This window comes from Hirundo rustica, chromosome 6, assembly GCF_015227805.2.
Source record: "Hirundo rustica isolate bHirRus1 chromosome 6, bHirRus1.pri.v3, whole genome shotgun sequence".
Taxonomy (NCBI): Eukaryota; Metazoa; Chordata; class Aves; order Passeriformes; family Hirundinidae; genus Hirundo; species Hirundo rustica.
Window position 1 is genome coordinate 48309750 of NC_053455.1, and position 22808 is coordinate 48332557.

The 22808-nt window shown below is 37.3% G+C and overlaps 1 protein-coding gene across 2 annotated transcripts in view; it reads left to right on the forward strand.

The window, feature by feature from the left end:
* Positions 1-22808, forward strand: part of KCNQ1 (potassium voltage-gated channel subfamily Q member 1) — a 333177-nt gene that overhangs the window by 87130 nt on the left and 223239 nt on the right. The window contains exons 7-13 of one of the 2 annotated variants that reach the window (XM_040067802.2): positions 1105-1215; positions 3709-3804; positions 6111-6233; positions 7269-7410; positions 9361-9387; positions 11797-11862; positions 14187-14307. In XM_040067802.2, the coding sequence (XP_039923736.1) occupies positions 1105-1215; positions 3709-3804; positions 6111-6233; positions 7269-7410; positions 9361-9387; positions 11797-11862; positions 14187-14307 (686 nt within the window). The remainder of the gene's footprint in view (positions 1-1104; positions 1216-3708; positions 3805-6110; positions 6234-7268; positions 7411-9360; positions 9388-11796; positions 11863-14186; positions 14308-22808) is intronic. The other variant, XM_040067803.2, reaches the window with a different exon arrangement.

Consider the following 22808-nt stretch of genomic DNA (forward strand, 5'->3'; position numbering starts at 1 on the left):
GCACCTCAAGCTGCTCCTTTTGTCATGTGTTTGACTGGCACACCATGACTTTGCTTAGAGGGTGGACAAGTTCAGGACAAGGTGGGGATGGCCTGTGTGTATGACTGTGGGACCAACCTCTGTGTCCCAGGCAGCTGAAGCCCACAGTGTCAGAAGAAAGTCTGACCAGCCAACAACTGAGCTGCTTGAGGACTCCACGTGGTTTCCCATGCTCTGATTTGCTCTGGTTAGCCTTCCTCAAAGTCACAGATAAAAATCTCTCTAACTTACAAAGTTCAGAAATAGCTGGTGACATAGTGGTGACATGGTGAATTTAAATTGCTCTCAGATGCCAAATGTATCCTTCTCCTTCAAACAAATACATTCTTCCCTTGAGCTCAAGCAAATAATGGCTTATTAAGCCTTGTTATGCTACATCACTGTGGTGGTAATCTTTACTTCAGTGTTCTGAAGGGCAAACTCAACAGATGTTTCCTGCATGCGTGCTTTAAATCATCTGTTCCTGCTCTTAGTGTTTTATATGAATTGGTGATTCATTAGACTGTTTTCAGGGTCTTTACTGCATGGAAAATTTTCAGCTTCTCTTGCTATTTATACCAATGTTATCTCTGGGACGCTCCATGCCTGACTGCAGTCATGGTGCCTGGTTACAGTTGGTGTGCTCCTTCCATGCAGCACTCCTACAATACTGTCAGCAAATATCTCCTGCTCACAAACCAATTCACCAGTCCAGAACTGGTGATTTGGCAGCCTTTCTCTGAGGAAACCGTGTGACGTGGGCAGGCAACCGCTATCCCAGTAACTTCATATGCTGCACAGTTGCCTCAGCCATGAAGAATTAAATTAATGGTTTTACTTTGCAAGATTTTAAACACCTATTTTGTTGTAATTTAGTTTCCTGTATGTTTTTCCATTCGGTATTTGGTGGGGAAGCAAACCTGGAAGGAAGAGTTAACCTTCGTTAGTGTCACATGGGCTGACAGTGGGAAGGTTAGGAATGCAGCTAATGCTTCTTTGAAATAAATAAAAAAAGGAAGAGAGAGAAACAAGCCCAAAGTGCCATTTTAATACTTGCTGTAATGCCCTCTTTATTTCTCTTTGCAGGTGACTGTTACAACTATTGGCTATGGAGATAAAGTGCCACAGACCTGGATAGGAAAGACAATTGCATCTTGTTTCTCAGTGTTTGCAATCTCATTTTTTGCACTGCCTGCGGTAGGTTATCTTGTACTTTTGTGACAATTTGATGTTGATTCATTAGTTATCAGAAGGAAATTTTGTTATTGATTCTTTTACCTTTCATTTAACCTGGTGTTGTGTAAGCTTTGTATTAAGCTTCTGTATTGCAGCTGAAATTTATGTAGCTTGTAGAAACAAAAGAACTTCTAGAATTAGCTAAATAAATATGCTGTGGTTTTTGTATGCAACACTAGATTTGAGAAGGATTTGTGTTTGAGAGAGATGCTTAATTTCAAGTAACTTTCCCAGCTTATCTCAGAAGTGTAAAGGAAATTATTTCTAATTACTTCTTAGTAGTGACTTAGTGATGTTTTGTTTTTGTTAAGGCATTTACTCATAGTTTACTCAACTGATTAGGTCCAAGGTGAAATGGAGAATTCTCATTTACATCATTCTTCTAAAAAAGCTTCCAAAAAGGTGTCAATGGCAGAAAGACAGCAATCAGCAGGCTGATGCAGTTCTTCACAAAATTAATATCTGTCCATGGACAAAGGCCTGTTTTCAAAAGTGACCTAGAGCTGACCTCTTAAAGCTGGTATGGCACTTTGTTTGCACTGAAAACAGGTTCTTGAGTGCTTTCAAACAAGAAACAAGGCAGTTGGCTACCAATTCAAAATCATCAAAACTTGGACTGCGGTTTGAAAACCCTAATATTCAATGCTGGGGTAATTAAGGGTATGTTTTCCACAAAATTGGCAATACTCCTGAATTGTGCTGTTAAAATGTTTGTGCCACCTGAAGCGTTCTGTTTACATGTTTATTTTTTCAGTTCAGGAACACAAGCAGTTTTGTTAGCAGATGTTTGTGTACTTCAAATGAGGAAGTGGTGGAGATGGTACAGAATAGATAAGAATTTATGCCAGTACCATCACAGAAGTTCTTTACAGCATGAAATAGTAGCTACTAAAGTTCCAGTGACCTTCCAAAATTAGTTGCCTGCTTTAAAACTACTCCTCCTTTTACAGAGGAGAATTATTGTGTAAATTCTCCAGCATCAGTTTGCCTTTAAAGCATATGTTTCTCCTCCCCCCTCATTCTAATCTCTTCCACTCTTATTTTAGAAGAAAAATCAGATAAGTGAAATGATCGGTATGGAAAATGCCAAAACCTACTTTTTTTGAATGAAGAGTGTCGGTGGTGGGGTGTTTGTTTTGTTTGGGTTTTGTTTTAGTTGGTTGGTTTTTTTAAATCAGTCTAAAATGCCACAAAAATGTTTTATAAATGATTGCGTAGCAGCCGTGCCTTCGCAGCCATGTTTTATGTTTACCTGTCAGATTTCCCTAGTCTTTGTTGTAGTAGAACAACACCAATCACTCCTTTATTGGCGGGACTTTCCTTACTGAATGAGGTTGTTCCTGTGAGTTGGCCCAAGGGGGAATTCGGGGTTTGAAGCTCTATTGCAGGCTTTCTTGTTGGTGTTTTTAAGTAAGAGGATCTGGCTGACATCACAGTCAAAAGGGTTTGTAGTGGCTATGCGCGTCTGGTGTGGGTTCTGGATCAGGCAATGATCCCTCACTTCCCAAATATGTGGTGTTTGAACATCATCCTTTCTTTGATCTTTACTAAATGAACATAATAGGAAGGGCATTTTGTGTTCCTTTCAAAATATTTAATGATTAATAGAGTTCTTAGAGGTTGAGTCAAGATCCCTGGCTGCTCTGGTGCCTTCTAGTATATGTAGAAAAAGAATTGAGTAGGTGTAATCATGTAAGCTGATTTATAAATGATTTCATTTTCACCTGTTACTGAGACTTGTGTTAAATATGCCTATACCTGTGCAAATGACCACATAACTGGCTTGCTCTTTACTTAAACTTAGACTTCATTTCTCTACTGCATTTGAAGTCTAGTTCAAGTTTCACACCATCCAGTGCCGTTAGTCCATGTCCCTTGTCCTGAGAGTGAATTAGATGGCTTTGTGTTCAACTCAGTTGACTATTTTGAAATACGACTTTTTCTCTTCTTCGTCCTCTTTCTTCACTCCCACCATGGATTAACAGGATTAACATATGGAAATAGAAATTACCATACCACAGTTAAAAAGTCTAGTGGCTTACCAAAGCCTTGGCTTATCATGCCTTGCCAAAGCTTTATTTCTCATAAAAATATATTTAAGCCTATCAGTTTGATTCCCCCCCCCCCATTCTGTCATTCCCCTACACAAGCCTTTGTGAGACTTTCAGAGGGTATGAAATGTAATTTCTATTTCCTTTTACGGGTCAGAGTCCTTCAGGCTTTACATCAGGGTATGATAGCATTCAAAGTTTGCTTCAGCAAGTAATAATAATTGAGACTAAAAATTTCACTGTATTAAGTAATTTCCTCTAAATAATTAGTTGGGTTTTATTATGCTGAATAAAATTATATTAACACAACATAATTTGGCAATTTTATGTGTGGTTCTCTCCCTCCACTCTTACCAAAAAGAGAAAAGAAAAAAAAAGAAAAAAGGCTTGTTTTTTTCTACAGGGAATTCTTGGTTCAGGCTTTGCCCTAAAGGTACAACAGAAACAAAGACAGAAGCATTTCAACCGTCAGATTCCAGCTGCTGCCTCACTTATACAGGTACTGAGTTCTTGCATATTGCATACTATAATTTCTTTCCATTTATAGTAGGGGTTTTTTGTTTTGTTGGTTTGTTTTGTTTTGTTGGTTTGGATTTTTTTTCTTTCTTTCTTTTTTTTTTTTTTTTTTTTTTTTTTTTTTTTTTTTTTTTCCTCCCAAGCTCTTGGCAGTTTTTCCCTCCCTGATTTTCGTTAAAAACTGTACAGGAGTTACAGATGTAAGTTTTGGAAATCCAATCTTTAATGTAAACTAATGTGCAGAAAAGTATGCTCCCACATCAGTGTAAACTTTAATTCAGCTGGTTAAAATCAAAACTGAAAATTATCCTGTAGTTATTAAACAATTTACCTGGGGAAAATGTTGTGAAAAGTTATGCTTGTAGTAATGAAAGTACAAAGAGGAGGCTTCATGTAGAAATGTGCTTTTAAAAAATACATTGTTGCTTATAAAGACAAATGTCAAATATGCTTCAGCTGGGACTACTAAATTCTTTAAAATCTCAGCTTTAGTAGAAATAAGTCAGAATCTTAAATGGGAAAACATTGTTTGGACTTTTCAGCTATAGAATAGGTGGCTGGGAACCACTGGGATTCTGTGAAATCAGTCTTTTCATGTAGGATAATTGACAGGCAAGAAAATATTGGTCCCCGTGTTTATAAATGCAATTGCCGATCAGTGTCAGCATGGTTAAGGAGATTTTTATCCTTTACTTCATTGGAGGCAGCGTTGCACCCTGGAGAAGAATTAACGTGGATTGATTCTAGGTTTTTCTAGCATTTCCTCCTTCTAGTCAAGTAACCTGCACATAGCTTTAGAAGCACCGAGATCAAATTTAAAAGGAAACTTGATGTGTACCGTATCATTTTTTCATTCTCATATGAGTTATTTCTCTAGCTTCATGAGCAAATGTGGGTTTCCAGGTCAGGATATTTATAGAAGCAGTAGCTAACTGTAGAGTTTATGCTTGAAACTAAACAGTCCCAGAGTTAATGTGAAAAAGACCCTGGTTATAGCCAGAGATTAGCTAAAAATCTTGAGACTCGTATGGTATGGTTTTGTAAGAATGGATTTTTTTAATGTTCCCACTGATTCTTTTGGGAAATGAACACCAAATTATTGGGAAGCCCGAGACTGCGTGTCCAGAATGTTGTACTTGGCTCCATCAGAAATATTAAGGAGGAGTAGAGGACAGAAAATGAGTTGCTGTGTACCTGTTCTTAATAGTTGTAATTATGATTTACTAATAGTCTCAGACTTCTGAAAGCCCAATTCAGTAAGTGCTCTACAAATTACTTATAAAAAGATTGTTCTTAAACCAAGGTATTTACAAAATAGGTACGAGACAAGAGAGCAGTCCAGATGACTAATTTCTTTCCTTGTATTCCTTCTTGCTTTCTTCTAGAGGTGATTTGTTTCTTCCACTATTCTATTAATCATGGAGGGATTTATATGGTGATTGTCTTTTCCTTTGCTTTCCAACTGCTGTCTGTTTTCCTCTCTCATTCTATCTTGCTTTGTTTCTTTCATCTAGGGTTTTCTGGCCTTCCCTACTTTAGATTGTTTGTGTATAAGTGTGTCCTTTCTTCATGTAATAAGTGAGGATCTACCTTTAAGATTTGGAGACTAATTTTTAATTAATTCTAATATTTAGACAGTTAAGAGAGAATGCAGTAGTGTTTTCTTGTTGGTCTTGTTTCTTAGCCCTGCTTTTCCTCCTTTTTGCCTTAGAACATGGGACTTCAGTCATTGATAGTTGGTAAGAAGGAGGACTGGGTTTGGATTTTGGCTCCTGGTTAACCAGTGGTACTATTCTGTTGTGCCCTCAGTTTCATTTCTTTGTGTGAACATAGCCCTGCTGACCACATCACAGTTCCATTTTTTTTCTGATAGTATTTCTGTGAGGCACGAAAGAACAATCTTTGTCTTTTTATGAGCAGGGGCCTATAACACAGGATGCAATAGGCAAAATGCCTAAATTCTGGTAGGAAATTGAGGCAGAACATGAAATTTTGACCTTTTTTTGAGTCTGGTTTAGAGTTCTCTCTCATTATTTGTTTGTTGCTTCTGAGAATAAAAGTTGCACTTGAAAAGACTGATCTTTGTGTGTAGTTTCCCCAGTTCTAAATATGTGGTTTCTATTTACTAAGTAAGGATTCTAAACCATGCTGAGTTTGCTTCCAGAGGGCAAATTCAATAATATCATTAAATGGAGAATGAGTGACGTGTTGCTTGGAAGTAACTGTGCTGTACAGTGAGCCACTGATCTGATTGATTAATTATTCTGTTGCTTGAAAAATTTGTTCCAGACTGCATGGAGATGCTATGCTGCAGAAAACCCAGACTCTTCTACATGGAAAATATACATTCGAAAACCTGCCAGGAATTATCATTTGCTGTCGCCCAGTCCAAAACCAAAGAAATCGGTGATGGTATCAATAACTAATGTTTTGCATTATAGTAATTTAAACATTTTAAATTAGATTGAGTTTTTGTACTTGCTAGAGGTTATTCGTTCCACTTGTTTTACAGATTATTACTTGGTTTCAATTTTTGATTTACATTTCAGTTTTGATTGTTTCAGTGTGTAAACATTATAAACTAGAAGTTTATAATTTTATAAATTTTTTTTTGCTGAGTTCCCCTAAGCTTGACTTTTTTGGTGGATCTAAGGGTTTGGGAAAGAGTAATAATGATCTAACTCAGGCACATCAGTCAGTTACTTACCATGGCTGTTTGGAAAACTATAAGGAAAGGTCAAAGGAAAAGGAAAATCACCAGTTCCAAATTAGTAATTTTTACTTGATTAAAACAAACAAACACAGCCCAACAAAACTTCTCTTTCTCTCAGCTATTGATTTTGTGATTTTCTAAGCTTTCATGGTAACGGCTTCTTGTACCTACATACGGCAATATTGTCATATCAACAGATTCCCTAAGTTCAGAATTTTTTTCATTTTAAATACAACAACAAAAAACCCTTTGTCAAAATCTTTAGATTATATGGTACACCATCCTCTGTATTGTAAGAATGTTGCACAGGAGTCTCAAGCTAGAAGGAGAGGATGTTGTGCAAAACCTTTTGTATCGCTAAGGTTCACCTGAGTTCAGTAGCAATATATCCACTGGCTTTGCTCTGAAGGTGCGATTTATTGCATCCATAAAATGATAAAGATATTCTAGAACACTTTGATTTATATAAGCTGCTGCATAACTAGCAGATTTTCTTTTTTTACTGCAGGCAAGGGATTTGGAAATGACAATGTGCAGAAATCTAGTGATTAGCCAGTTTTGGCAGGATGAGAAGGCAACATAATGAGAAACACAGTGTAGGATCATGAAAATGTAATTCAGGCACTCTTTTAATTGGTTATAGCTCATTGGGGACTGTTATTATTGAAGAAGTCACTGAAGAGACAACTTCATGTGACTTGGTTTGAGTAATTTAATTTATGTGGGTTTTTCAGGTTAAAAAGAAGAAGTTTAAGTTAGATAAGGACAATGGGCCTTCTTCTCCGGACAGGATGTTGGCTATACCACACATCACTTACGACCACGTGGCAGAGGACAGGAAACCTGATTTCAGTTTTGAACCATTTGAAAATTCTGGTAAGAAGCTCCATTATAAAATGCCAGTAACTGTTATGAGTTCTGTGATTAGATTTGCATACAGGTCCTTTTTAGTATCTGTAGTGAAGAAGGAAAGAGCAAGCTCTTGTCATTGTAATGCGAGGATACTTTGCTTTTTTGCCTTTGGTTGCTGGCTTGTCTGGGTGAGATTTAACTATTGCTTTAATGAGCATGCTCCACTGCAGAAAAACTAAATAATTTCTCATTTCTGCCTCATGGAAGAGCTAGTGACTCTTAGGCTAGTGCATACATTCCCCAATGCTGCAATTAATTGAAATTACAGGGATTAGCTGTCAGCTTTTCCATGTGAAATTTACCCAGGATGTGTTACTATTGTGCTTGTACCTGAACCAAAAAGGATTGGTGTGCCTTGGCTGCCCCAAAAGTCATCTGCTACGTGAAACCATCATGTGCTCATGCCATCTGTTCAGTGCAGTAGGCTGTGAATCAAGTTTTGAAAGCAGAAGTACTTAAGATAAATGTGGATCCATCTGTATTAAATGTCACTGCACGAAATGATACAGTATGAAGAAAAAGAAGATAGAACATTGATAATCACCTTATGATCAATAGCTTATTTATATTTACTTTTGCTGTACTGAACTTCCAGAATTACTCTGAATTTACAATGTGGCATTTTTATAAATGTACGTTTATTGGAAGTGTTTCATGTATTGCTCAAATTTTGGCAACAAGACCAATTTTAATTTTTAAGGTGTGTTTTATTGATTATAGATACTGTTATAGAGGATACGTAGCCAATTTAATATAAAGTAATTTTATTTCGCCATTTAAAAGCAATCTGGGAGAGCCACAATAGAAGAGACAACCCCGATCCTGGGTCGGGTATCGAGGTTGGGTGAACGCAGGGACGGCCACAAATGAACCAATCCCTCCCCGTTCACAAACTCCTAGGTTCAGGGAGCAGTTTTTATACAGTTTTTCTTCCTTGACGCAATTTTACTATTAGCTTTTGTCTACTGTGCATATTCATATACTTTCTTTCTCTTGCTGCTTGGTTTTTGAATGCCTTTCCTGGCAAAGTCGAGGGCTTGAATTGGGTTCCAGAACTTGCCATTGGGATGCTGATACATGACATCTCCGGGTTCCCCTCTCCTAGATCCATATCAGGTGTGGATCACCAGAGAAGTACTGGACACACCCCTGATGGATGAGGCATGTCCTGTCCAGTCCTTTTCTGTTGTAAATTTGGACTTTGCCCTGCAATTGTCTGGAATTCTTACCATTGCAAATGAGTTTCGGCAGCCAGAAACATCTTCACAATTTTTGGAAACCCTAATTTGTAACACAGTTTTATTTTATAACATATAACACGCTTGAAACACAAATTTATTTCAAAGCATATATCACAGATACCTTAAGGACTTGTGTTTTTTCTACCCAAAAATTTGGCTGACATGAATAAATTTAATGGGCTTTAAAATAAGACAGCAATGTGGGCTAGCATTGGGCATATTTTAGTTCAAGCAGAAAGTCTTGCCTTCTGTGTAATTTTTTGGTGTGCTTGTGTTTTGTTGTTCTGCATCATCCATGCTTTTCCACTCTTTCTTGTCCTCTTCTAAGGAATGGTAGCAAATTGCATCTGGTGGTAGAAATGACATAGCTGCTAAAAGGTGGACAAGTACTGAGCTCTAAGTGTGTCTCTCAAAATTCAAGTACGGAACCTTTCTTCAAAACAATCAAATGACAGAAACTTACAGATGCTTAGAGTTGTAAAGTCCAACCTTTTACCACTAAATTTCTGAGCTGATTAAGGGTAATGCCTACAATTTGATGGTAGCCTATTACTGTCATTTCAAAAATCAGCTCTTTAGCTTTCAGTAAAAAAATTTTCTCTCATTTCTTCTGACACTTATCTTTTTTCTTTTTTATCTGTGTTCTCCTCTATAAACTGTTACAAGTATACAGGACAAACAGGAATGTTAAAATTGCTTGGTAAGTTGAGGAAAATAATTATATTTATGGCATGCCAGCTTATGACAGTGTAATGTTTGCAGTGCTTTTCATGTGTGTCTAGTGCCATATAATTTCAAGACATCTTTTGCAGCCAAGGAGATCTAGGCAGACAGAAAATGTACGTTCTCACACTTGTAGTCACAACTGCACCCAGTCTCATTACAAAGAGAAAAGTGAACTCTCATTTGTATAAGTAGATGACCTCTAATGGTTTTTTATACTTGAGAAAAATTGCTCATGTATAACCAATAGAAAAAGATAATTTTCTAATAAATAAAATATAATTAATCAGGTAGTTATGTAAGCATATGATGTGAATTAATTTCTAAATAACTATATTAGGATGGGAGAAAACCTTCAGATTTGACTTCCCCAGTGTTATGCATTCTGAAGTACATGCATCTGTTCCTGTAAAAATGTGCTGTAGATATTTGTGAACAGATGGGGACCCATAAATTAAATAATTTATTTTACTGTTTGTCTGGATTCTGTGATCACTTAAGCAGCCACGTAGTCTTGCGTCGTTTCTAATGTGCTTACTTAGGCAATTTCTTCACAATTGAGTGTTCCCCAAAGACAGTAGGATTAGAACAAGGTCTGGGCAAAAGACCTCTGTGATTTAGTGAGAGTGCTATGAGCCTCCTGTAAGTTTTCTGCTCTGAAACCACTACAGACAACAGAGGCTTCCTTCCAGTAATTGGGTGCAAGGATGCTCAGGCTTGGATTAAATTGACTGAAATGGCAAGGTTCAGTTTCACCCCTGAACCCACAGGGGACACAGGTGAAATTGAGGTGTTAAAACAGCAAAACCAAACTGAATCTCCTTGACTTCCCTGATCAATCCTTGATTTTTCCAGTTTTCACTATTCCAAGAGGTGCATCTCTGTTGGCAGTGGACCAAGATTAGGAGGGCAGTGATAGCCACCAAATAAATCACCTGTTTTATGTGAACAAGAAATTCCTTCATCTTGGGGAAATGTCAGAGGAGCTTTGCCAGCTCCTCTGGGTTCAGTTTCTGTGTCCCAGGCAGGCAGCCAGAGCTCAGTGGACCTGAGAGGTTATCTAACACTGTCCTCACAGCAGCTCAAAGAAAGAGGGGAGGGTGTTATTTTACCTGCTGTGAAAAAGATTAGCTACACAGAAAACTGGAGCTACCAAATCAAAAGCTCAGAAGGAAGAAACTAGAAAGTACAGGGATAAAGGATACTCATTCAGCTTTAATCTGGTCTTCAGAAAGCCTCTAGTAACATATCCATATCCTGCTTTCTCACATTCAATAAATTTTTGGGCTGCCCACTTATACTTCAGTCTTCATACTCCTGGATCCCTCATCTGGTTTTCCCGCCAGTGTCTCTGTGCAACCAGAGATTTCCAGCTTTTTCTCCCTCCTTTCTTTATCCTGGCATCATCAGTTCAGCAAAAACCAGAGGATCCGTGGCCCATCCTGGCTACTGCAAAAATTAACCCCGTCCTGGATGGAACCAGGACAAGGTGCATAGCGCTGAGAGAACACTTGCAAAATGTGGGGTTTTTTTCAGATTTTCTTTTTTACGCCAATACATTTTTATTTTCGGAGTTTTTCTCATTGCATAAAACTAAAGCACCATTCCTGAAAAATGTCAGTCTGTCCAAGTGAATTCACAGGCAGTTCTTAATGACATAATTATTAATACCATAATGCTATTCAAAACAACTAAACATAATGTAAAGATTATGTTTTGCTGAGACTCTTTCTCATCACGGACTCCTCTTGCTTGCCTGAAACATTTCCCCAAGAAATTCAGTGTGAGGCAGTCACTTGTTCTATATGGTTGAAGTGGGCAGTTTCAAAAACTTTTTATGGGATGTGTTTGGAAGCTTCAAACGTGGGTGTCCAAACTGCCCCGTTCACCTGGCAGCACTGAAATCTGACCAGGAGAGAGCTGCTCTGTGAACAGTGTGAACCAGAGCAAGAAGGCTCTGACCCCCCAGGGGGAGCTTGGACACTTAGGAAAGGGAAAGACTTGAGAAACACTGAAGTCTGGAGGAAAGGGGCAAACAGAGACTGGCCTGTAGGGAGGAGTATCTTGCAGTAGTTGACACTGCCATGAAAAACGGGATTGGAGAAGAAATGACTCCTTCACAGTGGCAACTGAACATTCTGCCAATGTATAATGCACTCTTGTACAGTTTCATACACTTGTTTTCCACAGTCTTTTTAATTTTGTGTTAGGTAGAATGTACTAAATTTTAGGTATGCCTGCATCACCTCAGCTGTCTGCCTGCAGCTTTTTTAGCTTTTTTTTTTTTTTTTTTTTTTTTTTTTTTTTTTTTTTTTTTTTCTTCCCCTCTTGTGGTTTTTTTCTCCTCTCCTATCTCTGTTTCATATACATCTTCACTCTGACTCAGATTGTCAGCGCTCCTGGCCATCCTTTTCCGCAGACCAGCAGTCTTCCAGCGCTCCTTCCTCTCCAGGTAAAGCTCATAATATTTCATTGTTTCATCATATTTCATCACCTTTGTTAATTACTACATCTTTGCAATGCTCTGTCTGGAGCTCTCTGCTGTGGCACAAAAAATTATAGAGCTGGTTTCTAAAAAGAGGTGTTTCAGTAGAATTTTGAGTTTGGACGTTGTTCGCGTTGTAAATTGCAAATGTTTAAATTCACCCATTATTACCTGCTGAAAACTAGTGTCTAAAGTGTCATCTTTTTTTTTTTCTCTTTAGCCTTCCTATTTGGAAGTTGTCTTTCTTTTGTATTTTTTTTACACTGCCTTTTAAGAAAAACTTGCCCGAAGTCTAATGGCTATGAATTTATTTTTTATAAGTAAAAAAGTGAGCTCCCTGTTGTTCTGCTTGAGCCCTGCTTCAAGGCACTGTGAGGCAGAGAAATTCTCATTAAGGCCATGCTCTTTTCTTAGTTATGATGATCTCAGAAATTTTTAAAACAGAGGGAAAGAGATACCATGTTTGCCTCATATTAATCAGCTCCTGCTCTTTGTGTGCTCACACAAGAATTCTTTCAAATAGGCTGAGGCCCAGCCTTCTGGTTCTTTTTTTCATTGTGCCAGTCCTCCTTTCCCCTCTCATGAAACTGAAAAGCAGTAGCTGTGACTGATCCAAGAATCCCTGTTCCTGCAGATGCACTTGTGTACGGAGTGTGCTGTGTCTCTCATGAGCCCAGTCTAGTGAGTGTTCAGCAGACCCTTTACATGGCTTTAGGTGCAGCAGTTTTTATCACTTACCATCAGGAAAACAAAAACATTTTTGAGTTCTTATTTGCTGGAAACTAGGAAAGTTTCTTTTATGTCTTGTAGAAATGAAAGCAGTGAATATTAATTTAGTGAAAGCCCAAAGAAGTCTATTTGAAAGACATTTCACTGCACATCTTTATCTAGAATTATTTTGCTGGTTTCACAGCCTTTTTTGTTGAATGATGGCTACAGCAAAGAGATTTAAAAGTATGCTACTATTAGTATGATACTAAAAGCAAAACTAGAAATTAATGCTTGCTAAAACTTACTACAAAATTTTAATTTTTAAGTGCTACAAATGGTTCCTGCTTGTAATAAATAGATCTCCTAGCAGTCATCTTATTTATTTATTACTATTATTATTTTTATTTATTTTAAGCTGTGATTTCAGAGGTCATCCTTTCCTATTACAACTTCTGGAGGACAGAGACTTTCCTTTTGTAGTTTTGGACAGCCATGTGCTTAATGATGAAATAATACTTTCTGTTCTGTTTGGTTTGTTTGGGGTTTTTTGTTTTGTTTTTCCTTTTTTTTAAATTTAAATTTAAATCCACTTCTGTCATATGAAAATACCTAATTGCCTGAGTAAAATGGTTGTATTAAAAGAAAATAATAATTTCTTCATATTCCCACTTCTATTCTCAGAAAATATCAGCTACATTTATTTTATCTATTTCTGTTGTATTTCTTTAGGTTTTGTGTGGCTTTTTGGCAGGGCATTATTTACTGCTTTATTGTAAAATATTTAATTTAATACAGTAGAATTTTCATAAATTACGACATCATAATTGTTTTATTGAATATTCCAGCCAGTTGGACAAAGATTTCTGTGGATTTGTCACAATTACCTATGATTTATATGGAATGTTACCAAGTTTTATTTTCTGTAAATTCATTTACAGTTATGTAAACCACACCAGTGGTTTTGTTTATATGCAAATGTTGTGGCTTCTCTAACAAATGTTAGAGCCATGTTGGAAAAAGCACTTGGTGTTTCTAATGTTAGTGTCTGACAGAATTTCAGAGCCTGAGTTTAAAGATGAAAGCTGTAACACCCTCCCTGATTTCTTGGATCAGTGAAAGTGATGATCTGCAAGTAACTCTGCCAGTAAAACTTTGAAGTTTTGTGAATCAACCTTCCCAGTAAGAACCTCGTCTAGGATGAACTGGAGATCTTGCCACCTGTCCTGATTCTGAGCCCGAGGATGAGGTGTCTTCATGCCTTAGTGTGAAAGGGAACCAGCATGTTGTTTCTTAATAATGCATGAAGCCCTCCATCATATAGATTCTGAACGTTCTAGTGTATCAGGAGTATGAACAAAAGAAAAAAAAAGGAATAAAATATTAGTATTAATCTTCACCAGAATTTCAAATGCTTTGGGCAGAGAAAGAGATAAAATTTTGCTTGAATTCTGCAGTATGCGCAATTTTGGTAGCAACTTTTGTTTTCAACGTTCTTTTGAAATGTATGGTATTTCAGAGGTCCAGCGGAGCGGCAGTCAAATGCTATTGCTTGAACTGGTATCTGCGTGTTTTTTCCACAGTAAAAAAGAGCCCGGTGTTTCTAGATGTGAACACAGGACCCTTCATCAGGACCAGCAGCTTTGCCGATGAGCTTGACCTGGAGGGTGAGACACTGCTGACCCCAATAACTCACATCTCGCAGTAAGTCCAGGCTGTTGAACTGAGCATTGGTTGACTTAGACAAGAGAAGGCAGTTCAGGTGGGAGGAGCTGATAGGGCTCAAATATCTCAGATATTTGCATTGAACACTTTTTACCTTGACATAGGTGTATCCTGTTCTGAGTGCAGTAAATCTTCGTGCTGACCTAAAGACAAGTTCACTTGGCCGTGACACAAGGCTTTAGATTTTAGCTAATGTCTCTGGGCAGCTGGTGGCTGATAGCCTCAAGATTTTCATGTGTACACAATATGTGGGAGTACTTGCCTGGTGAAAGTTATCTTACTCCCTTCACCATTTTCCAGTGGAATAGCTGTAAAGTCCAAATTTTAAATACTACTTTTATGAAATACAAGTCTGTCTATTTCAGCAGCACTTTTTCTGATAGTCAAATTATGTTATACGCTGGAAGAAAAGCTCTGTTTGATCACTATTACTGCTTTGTTGTATATTAAAAAAAAAGAAAAAAGATCTGAAATAGGCCTGTAGGGGTATGTGTGTAGGGAGGGTTGGTATTTTCCCTTTCAGAAGAAGATTTTCCATTTGTCTTTTATGCTAAAATGTTATCTTCAGGTTCTCAGATTATTCTAAAAAAAAAAAAGAAAGTTGCAGCAGATTTTCTTCTAATGCCTTTAAAAATAAATCTTCTATCATTTAATTCAGAATCCTGAAAAATGTTTATTGTTTGCCATAGTAGATGTGTGGCAGTATATCCTCTAGCAGAGGAATGAAACAATTTTTTTCCCCTCTAGAAATCTGAGAATTTATGTAGTGAAACCACAGATGAAAATTTTTGGCATACTTGTGTTTCTGAGGTACCAAACCTGCAGAAATACTTGCTTCCAATTATCAGGCCTTCTTCCTATATATATTATAATTAGCAGAGAAGCACAAACATACTTTTTAGAGTCATTTTGAAAGGGCATATATTAAAGAAAAAGAAAATGTTTGGATGGAGTCTTCCCTGGCCCCAAACAGAGGTATTTGCATTTTCGTCTGATTCACCCATGTGTACACGTGTTTGTAGGCAGGGGATTTAGGAGACTTGTATTCTGGGAGATTTCTTAGTGGTACAACCAGGAAGTAGAAGTAATAAATTTCCTCAAGCCTTAGACAAGAACAATGGAGCAACAAAACCAGATCTAGATGTTTTCTCTGTGTAATTTTTTAATACTTTATTTAAGAAGTCTCGACATTGCAGAGTTTTTTTCTTTTTTAGTACGTTTGGCTGCTAAGAGTTTCCATTATCCTTTCTGGGTTTGGGAATTATTTAGTTATTTCTTATTGACACATTTCAAATAATAAGGTATTCAATCATCTTTAACTCTAATCTGCGTAGCAGCTGAGGGGTTTTTTTCCTATTAATTACTTGTGGGAAACTTTAGAATACTGGCAGCGTGTTTCAGATGGAGAACCTCACCAGATGAACACTCTAGACTTTCAGTAACTTATATAATTCTCTTTTGCTCCCTTATTTTTTGGTTGTAACCTTTGTTGAAATTTCCCTGGATTGCTTTAAGTCACAAGTGATGGGATGGTACAAAAAGTGTACCCCAGAGCTTGAACTGACTCTACTAGGGGGGAAGAAAATAGAATTCATTGGTTCTTTTAAGACTTTGGGTTTAGATTCAAAACTGAATAAATTGGATGAAATATAAGACTGGATAAAATATTAATTTAAATGTGTCTCTTTGAAATGTGAGTGCCCAAATGTAGATCCTGAGAACTGTTTGCTTGGAAGTGCATTTACTTTGTATGCAGTTAATTAAAAACCCTAAACAGTGCCAGACCAGCACCAGATATGAGGGTTAGTCAAAAAATTAGTGAAAATCACGTGGTTTTTTTAATGCAAACCTAAGTACTTAACAAAATTATAGCACCAGCTATAGTATAGACAAGTCAAATTAAGTACGAATATATCTAGTTTCAGGTCTTAAAAGCAATACAGACTCTATCAGAGAAACAGAAATACAAAGACATTTTCAGAATTGGAAGCATAATGTAAAACACTTGACCTGAGGATGCATGGATTTGGGATTCATAGAACCATTTCCTCCCAATTATATACTTATTGCAACATGTGCATTAATTTATCCATTTATCACAGAAAAGTGACTCCAGAATAAATGTTAATTTTTTAAAGTCATGAATACACGAGTAAATTTTACATAGTTAATTTGAGACAGGCAACTAGAAAGTGACTTTTGGTTGACTGTATGGAAATATTTCCTTTTGACTGATATCACAAATATGTCAGAAGATTGGGGCACCTGCTGTGGTATTGAAAAACAAACACTTGGCATCCTTCTGGTTTAAAAACCAATGAGACTGAGTTTTTTCCCTTGCTTGTCCTTGAAAGTGCCAACTTTCAACCTTTGTGATAAAGGGCTTAAGGTTTCTAGGCCTAAAATCCCCTTTAAGTTAAATTTCAGAGCCCTGCTTGTTTATGCAAAAAGTGTTCTCTTTTGGTAAATGTAGGTGCATATTCTCACTGAGTTTAATAGGACTGGTTCTGTGTCCAAAAGTAAAAATGCAGGTGTGGGGTCGTTTTTTGCAGGACATATGTCTGACTCTGTTTTAAAACTATCTTGAAATAAATGTTGTATTTAATGCAGCCCTACTTCTGTGGAATTGCTGATGGGAAATGTTCCATTAAGAAGATATCTGTATAAGTTAACCACTCTCAGTAACCCTTTGGGAAACAAAAATAATAATTAAAGGACATTGAGGCCTGCTGTTCAAACAGGACAATGTATAAAATGACCTGTAATAGTTTAAAAAATGCAGTACATGGTGTGTTGTTTGAGGTAGAACTCGGCCCTTCAGTTTAATGCTTGCTGTGGTCTGTTGTGTTGTAAAATTGAAATAGAAAACTGGACTGCAGCAATACCACTCCTCTCCTCTCCTTCTCACTGGTTTATTTCTCCCAGTGTTCCCAGATTGTCTCCTGTTCTGTTTCACTGTGTTGGCTCTTTTGTTTTATTTGCATTTTAAAGCAGTGGAAAATTGATGCTAATTGTAGCTGAGCCTCAGTTACCAAGATGCTCTTGCCCTCTGTTTGTATAATTGCTTAATTTCAGCATTAGTGTGGATCCAGCTGGCTGCATGTATTTCTGGCTGTAAGCATTAGCTAACATGGCATATTTGTGATCCTGTCATTGTCTGTATCAAAACAACAATAATTCTTGATGTTTTAATGACTCTTCCCCAGATGTTTTATGTATCTCATAACTGGGGTGATGAAAATGCATTTAATTAGTTAAGCATTGGGTTTGTCTATTTACATATAGAATTTTTTTTTTTTCCTGCAGTGACATACTGATATGATCTTAGATATTTTTTTTTTTACAGTGGGCTTAAAGGAGAGCTTTACATTAAAAACAAAGAGCACTTCATTTTTTTTATTAGGTGTATTTCTATCCTGAAAGTATTCTGTGTCGTGACAGTTTAAAAATAAGCCCTTCCTTGCTAAACAGCGTAATAGATGTAATAATGAAGCAAACAGATTTAGGGCTTTTTAATAATTTCCAGATCAAGAGGACATGATAACAGATTTGTGTTTCTGAAGGATTGAAATGAATGCTTTTGATCGCTTTGAAATATTTGCTATAATGTGTGCTGGTAAACGCTGAGTGCAGTGTCCATGCTGCTGCAATTACCACTGGCTTTTGTTGGAAATAATGTTTTCTTTCTCTTTTCTTTTATATTTTTATGAAGTGATCTATGTTTTAATTGCTGGTATATAGGTTGTTGGCAAGAGATGCAATCACATTGCCTAGAACAAACAGTGCTGTATTTGTTTTATAACTGTCTCTTTTCTTTTGGATTATCAATGAGTGGAATCCCTATTTGCTTTGATTTGCTAGGTCATATTGTAAAAGATTCCTGCTTTTATCTTCTTCTTCTGTACCAAAATGTCCCTCTGAAACCTGAGCAAATATTTCAGTTTTACTCTCAAATGGGCCAGATGGAAGGGCTGACTTCTGCTGTCACAAAACTCCCTCTGGAATGCTGTTAACAACATTTAAACCATTATTTTCATGGGGTCCATTTTATCATTAATGACAGGGCACGTTAGAAGAACAGCAGTAACAGCAGCCATGTAAGAACATCCTTGAGTTCAGACCAGAGCTTAATGTTCACTCATCACTGGTTACTGTCACCTGCCATTATTCCAGTCATTTATTTGACTTGCAACAGGAAAGGCTTCAGTGCTTGATGGACACTGGGCAGCATCCATTTTCATTCTGCATGTTCCAGTGTGTCATCAAGATCCCTTAGGAATTCTGCTTACAATCTGCTGATTTAATAGTTTACTGAAAAGGGAAGGACTGTTTCCCTCAGATATTCCCTTTGGTATGGAATAGCATTTTTATATCCCATATTTCTTGTTATAAATTTACAGTAAACTTGGCTGTAGAAATTGACCCTAGAACTCTGGATGTATCAGGAATCTGATTGTTTCATCTATTTGGCTGCTGAGAGACACTTGAGAATATGAAGTATGCCTAAATATGGTTTAACAAGAAGTCATCCTTTTTCTTCTTGGTAAGAAAAAGTTCCTTTTTCAGCCAAAAACTCCAGAATCACTGTAAATCAAGCCACTCTAATGATTTCAGCGTCATCAACCCATTCTGATTCCTTGTTGCTGCTTGTATAGGAGAGCAAAAGAGCTATGGCAGTCCAGTCCTAAAAACGGCTAACCCCTTATGTGAGCAGTGATCAATGCAGCATAGTCACCAGAGAGGACTCAAAGAATCTCTGATGTGAGAAATTAATTAGTTTGCTGTTAGCTCCTGAAGTAGGGGGCTGCAGAGCTTGTCTGCAGCTCAAGAGCTGGATGGCTATATCAGAGCAGGACATCAACAAACTTCTCTCTTAAATGTTAAAAGGTTGATGGATATTTTAGTATGTTCATCATGGTTTATAAGAACTTTATTTGTGGCTTGTGAATATTGAAACCAGTTAGGGTCACTGCCAAAATAGCTATGGCGCTCTCACTGTAGCAATGAGCTAATAGTCTGGACAGGGTGCATTTCTGTGTGCAGCTACCCAGATTTAAAATCCCTATAAACTCTTCCCTGCATCCGGAGAGTACCCTAGCTGTGCTGAGACAAATGTGACATTACGAGGTGCTGTTACATCTGGATGTATTTATTTGGTCAACCCAAGCCTCACCTGGCATACCTTTGAGCTGGGGCCTGTTCTGTGTTTGTATGATACTGAATAGGGGGATGCCAGTACAAAAACTGTTCCCATGTTCTGCATCCGATGTCCACGGCCAGTTGGCTAAAGTTGATTGACTGTGTCTTCATAATGCAGGCGGTTATTTACAGTATTTATTTTTATATATGTGGATTAACCTGAGATGTGCTGAAGACTTGGGCAGTTCTTCATGATATCTTATTTCACCCTTGACACTGCAGCAACTGAACAGCTTCTGACCGTGCAATGAGTGGTGTGGCGAACATCTGTCTCATGTGGTTACTTGCCTCTTTTATCTTTAGGGAGAAGTTCTTGTGTACTGTGGCGGGTGGTTGCTTTTTTCATAGATTAGATAGAGGGTGCAGTTTATGTCTATAGCTCTGAAGACCAGAAGGGATAATCAGATTCTCTTTGATCCTGTAAGCGCGCCGTCAAGCTGCAGCATTACTGTGTTGTGTTCTTAATATGAGCATAATCACATAAAAGACTTGTATCAAAGAATTAACGATGAAAAAAATTCAGGCAGGAACCTAAAGTTTTCAGTTTCACATTTCCTCTTTTTATTATGTTAACTTTTTATCTGTTTTTTATTGGAGATGGGACTGCTGTCATACACTGGTGCTGCTGTTTGCCAGAACTGGACAAATACCTTCTGTGTTAGAGGTTGCAAACCTGTATGAAATAAGGCTCTCATGGTCTTTCCTCCCTTACTGCAAATTGTCACTGATGCATTCAAGTGCGGTGCAAAATTACTGTTTGGCTATTTTATGTTACTGACATGGTATAAAAGTAATGTGTTGACTTTTTCTAGTGTACAAACTGTCTAGGCAGAAGCTAAGACAGCTTAGCTATTTCTTTTGTATTGCAGATGAATGTTGCATTCCTTGGTCTCCAAGTGCTGGTTTACATCTTGATTGATGTTGGGTAATTAAACCAGACTGCAGCTGCTTAGTGATTCAGAAGTACTGGGCTTCTATGCTGTAGAAACAACAAGCAACTCCCCACTTACTAACTTTTATCATTGTTTACTTTGGGCAACATGCAGAATAATAAGTGCAAGACTTTTTTGTATTTTAATTTTTATTGGAGGGGGGAGACAATAAAAACACCCCACTTTTATCTAATATTAAAAAAGGATAATTTTTTACTGTCTTGAGTTAATTCCAGAATTAAACTTCAAGACAGGAATAAAATTTTTCTGCTATGAGGAGAATGGCTTTACATTTTGTTTAGATATGTTGAATAGACCAAAAGAATTGATTTATTGATTTAAGAATTGATTGATTTAAGAATTGATTGATTTATAATTATGCACTTTCACTGGGAGTTATTTTATCAAATAAAAAATATGTTTAGCATTTTATTAATGATGCAAAAAGTAATATTTTATTACCAATGCAGTAACAAAGTTATGAAGTTGCAAAATTTAGTCCTTATAAGTAGCATTTTGATTGGAGTGCTTCAAAATCTATGGGCAACATTATGCCCACAAATGCTGCCACAGACTGTGCTAAATCTGTGCAAACATACTGGATTCATCATCACAGCTTTCCAGCAGGAAAACTTGGTATCAGTACGAGGTTGTAGGAATGCCTGTCAAGGTCGGTATGCGCCAGCCAAGAGACATAGTTGACCACTGAGATTTATTCTGTGTGCAGATGCAAACTAGTAAATGAGCATTTTTAGCAAAATTTTTATTCTGATATTGGTCAAAATGTTAGTGTTTGTAAAATAAAACAGCTTTAGTGAAATGATGGCTGTGGATATCAGTATAGTCACACTGTGTCTGTGCTTGGGGCAGAGTTAGAAACCAACACTGCCTAACAACGAAATAATTAATCTGATGTATTTTTGACCTAATCATCTAGTTCCAGGTTCAGCTATCAAGATCAGGCATGGAACATTATGGCATTTAAAACCAATAGCACATGTGACCTTTATGCTTTAATACTTGGATCACTAATTTTAATAAGGTCTTGTTAGAGCATCTTTTGTCATAAGGTACACTTAGTTGGAAAAATGGACATCAACAGCTGGTTTAAATATTGCTGAATAGTGCACCAGAACAGCAATGCTAGAGGAAAATACCTTTCTGTAAAGTGTTAATGGCACAGGGAAACAATTCCAAGAGGTGTAAATGGGTTAGTTTACCTGCCATAATACTGTAATTGTACAGTAAATTGCATGATGTATATTCTGTGGGTAAAAGTGACCTGAAAATTGCTTGAATATATCATCAATAATTTTTTCTTATTAGCTTCATTCACAGCATTTTACCAAGAAATTGCTGCAGGTTTTTTTCATAACCAAATACTGCTCCCAGTTTGACCAGTACCCAGTTCAGACTAAATGTAACATTTTCCTCTAGCTGTACTTCTCTGGAAATTCAATTACAACGTTGACACATTAAACACTTTCTTCTGCAGCTGCTCTTTCTGATCACTATTGATGATTTTTTTCCAAAGTTAAAAACATGGCCAGCTGTGATTAACACCCTACTGGTGTAGCAAGGCTTACTGCAGTGGAAGGTTTTGGGTTAAATGTTTGCCAAATCCATAGCAGAGCTTGTAAAGTGGGGAGCTCTCTCCATCATCCTGGATGTTGGATGTGTCGAGTGCAGCATGCATGGCCTTGACACTTGCTCTGGATAGAAAGCTCACAGGAGAACATGGAACTCTTGATCGAAATGTGTTTTTGTGTGACTGCAAGGACTGAATATATTTGTGATTTCACTTAGGGTCTTGAGGACTTTGTCATCCCCATGTATAGAACTGCATGTTTGTTTTACTTCCAGTAGGAAGTTCAGCTTGGAAAAGCTAAAGTATTTTCACTATCTTGCAGACAAAATACCTTAAATATCTTACACTAGTTGTCAGCCTGTTAGCAAACTAAACCTAAGCACTGACCTATTGCCTGTGGTTGTATTTCGGTCTGTGTTTTTCTGTATCCCACTCAATCCTGTGGTTACTGAGTGCTTTTTGGGATAAAAATAAATACACAAGCTTGTTATTGCTATGTCTGTTTACTCCTTTATGTCTCTCTTTCCCAGGGAAAACTGATGTGTTTGTGTTCATTTTTTCCCTTTTTTCTTCCCGTGTAAAATGCAGAGTATAATGTCAAAAGGGAAATGTATCCAAAAATGGCAACTGGTTGTGGTGGTCTGTCCTCAGGTCCTTTAGATCAGGGCCTGCCCAAGAGCCAAGCTCCATCTCCTGTGCAGCCAAATGTCATTGGCACAGCAATGTGACTGTTCCTGAAAAGGGGACTTGTTGAGTGGTGT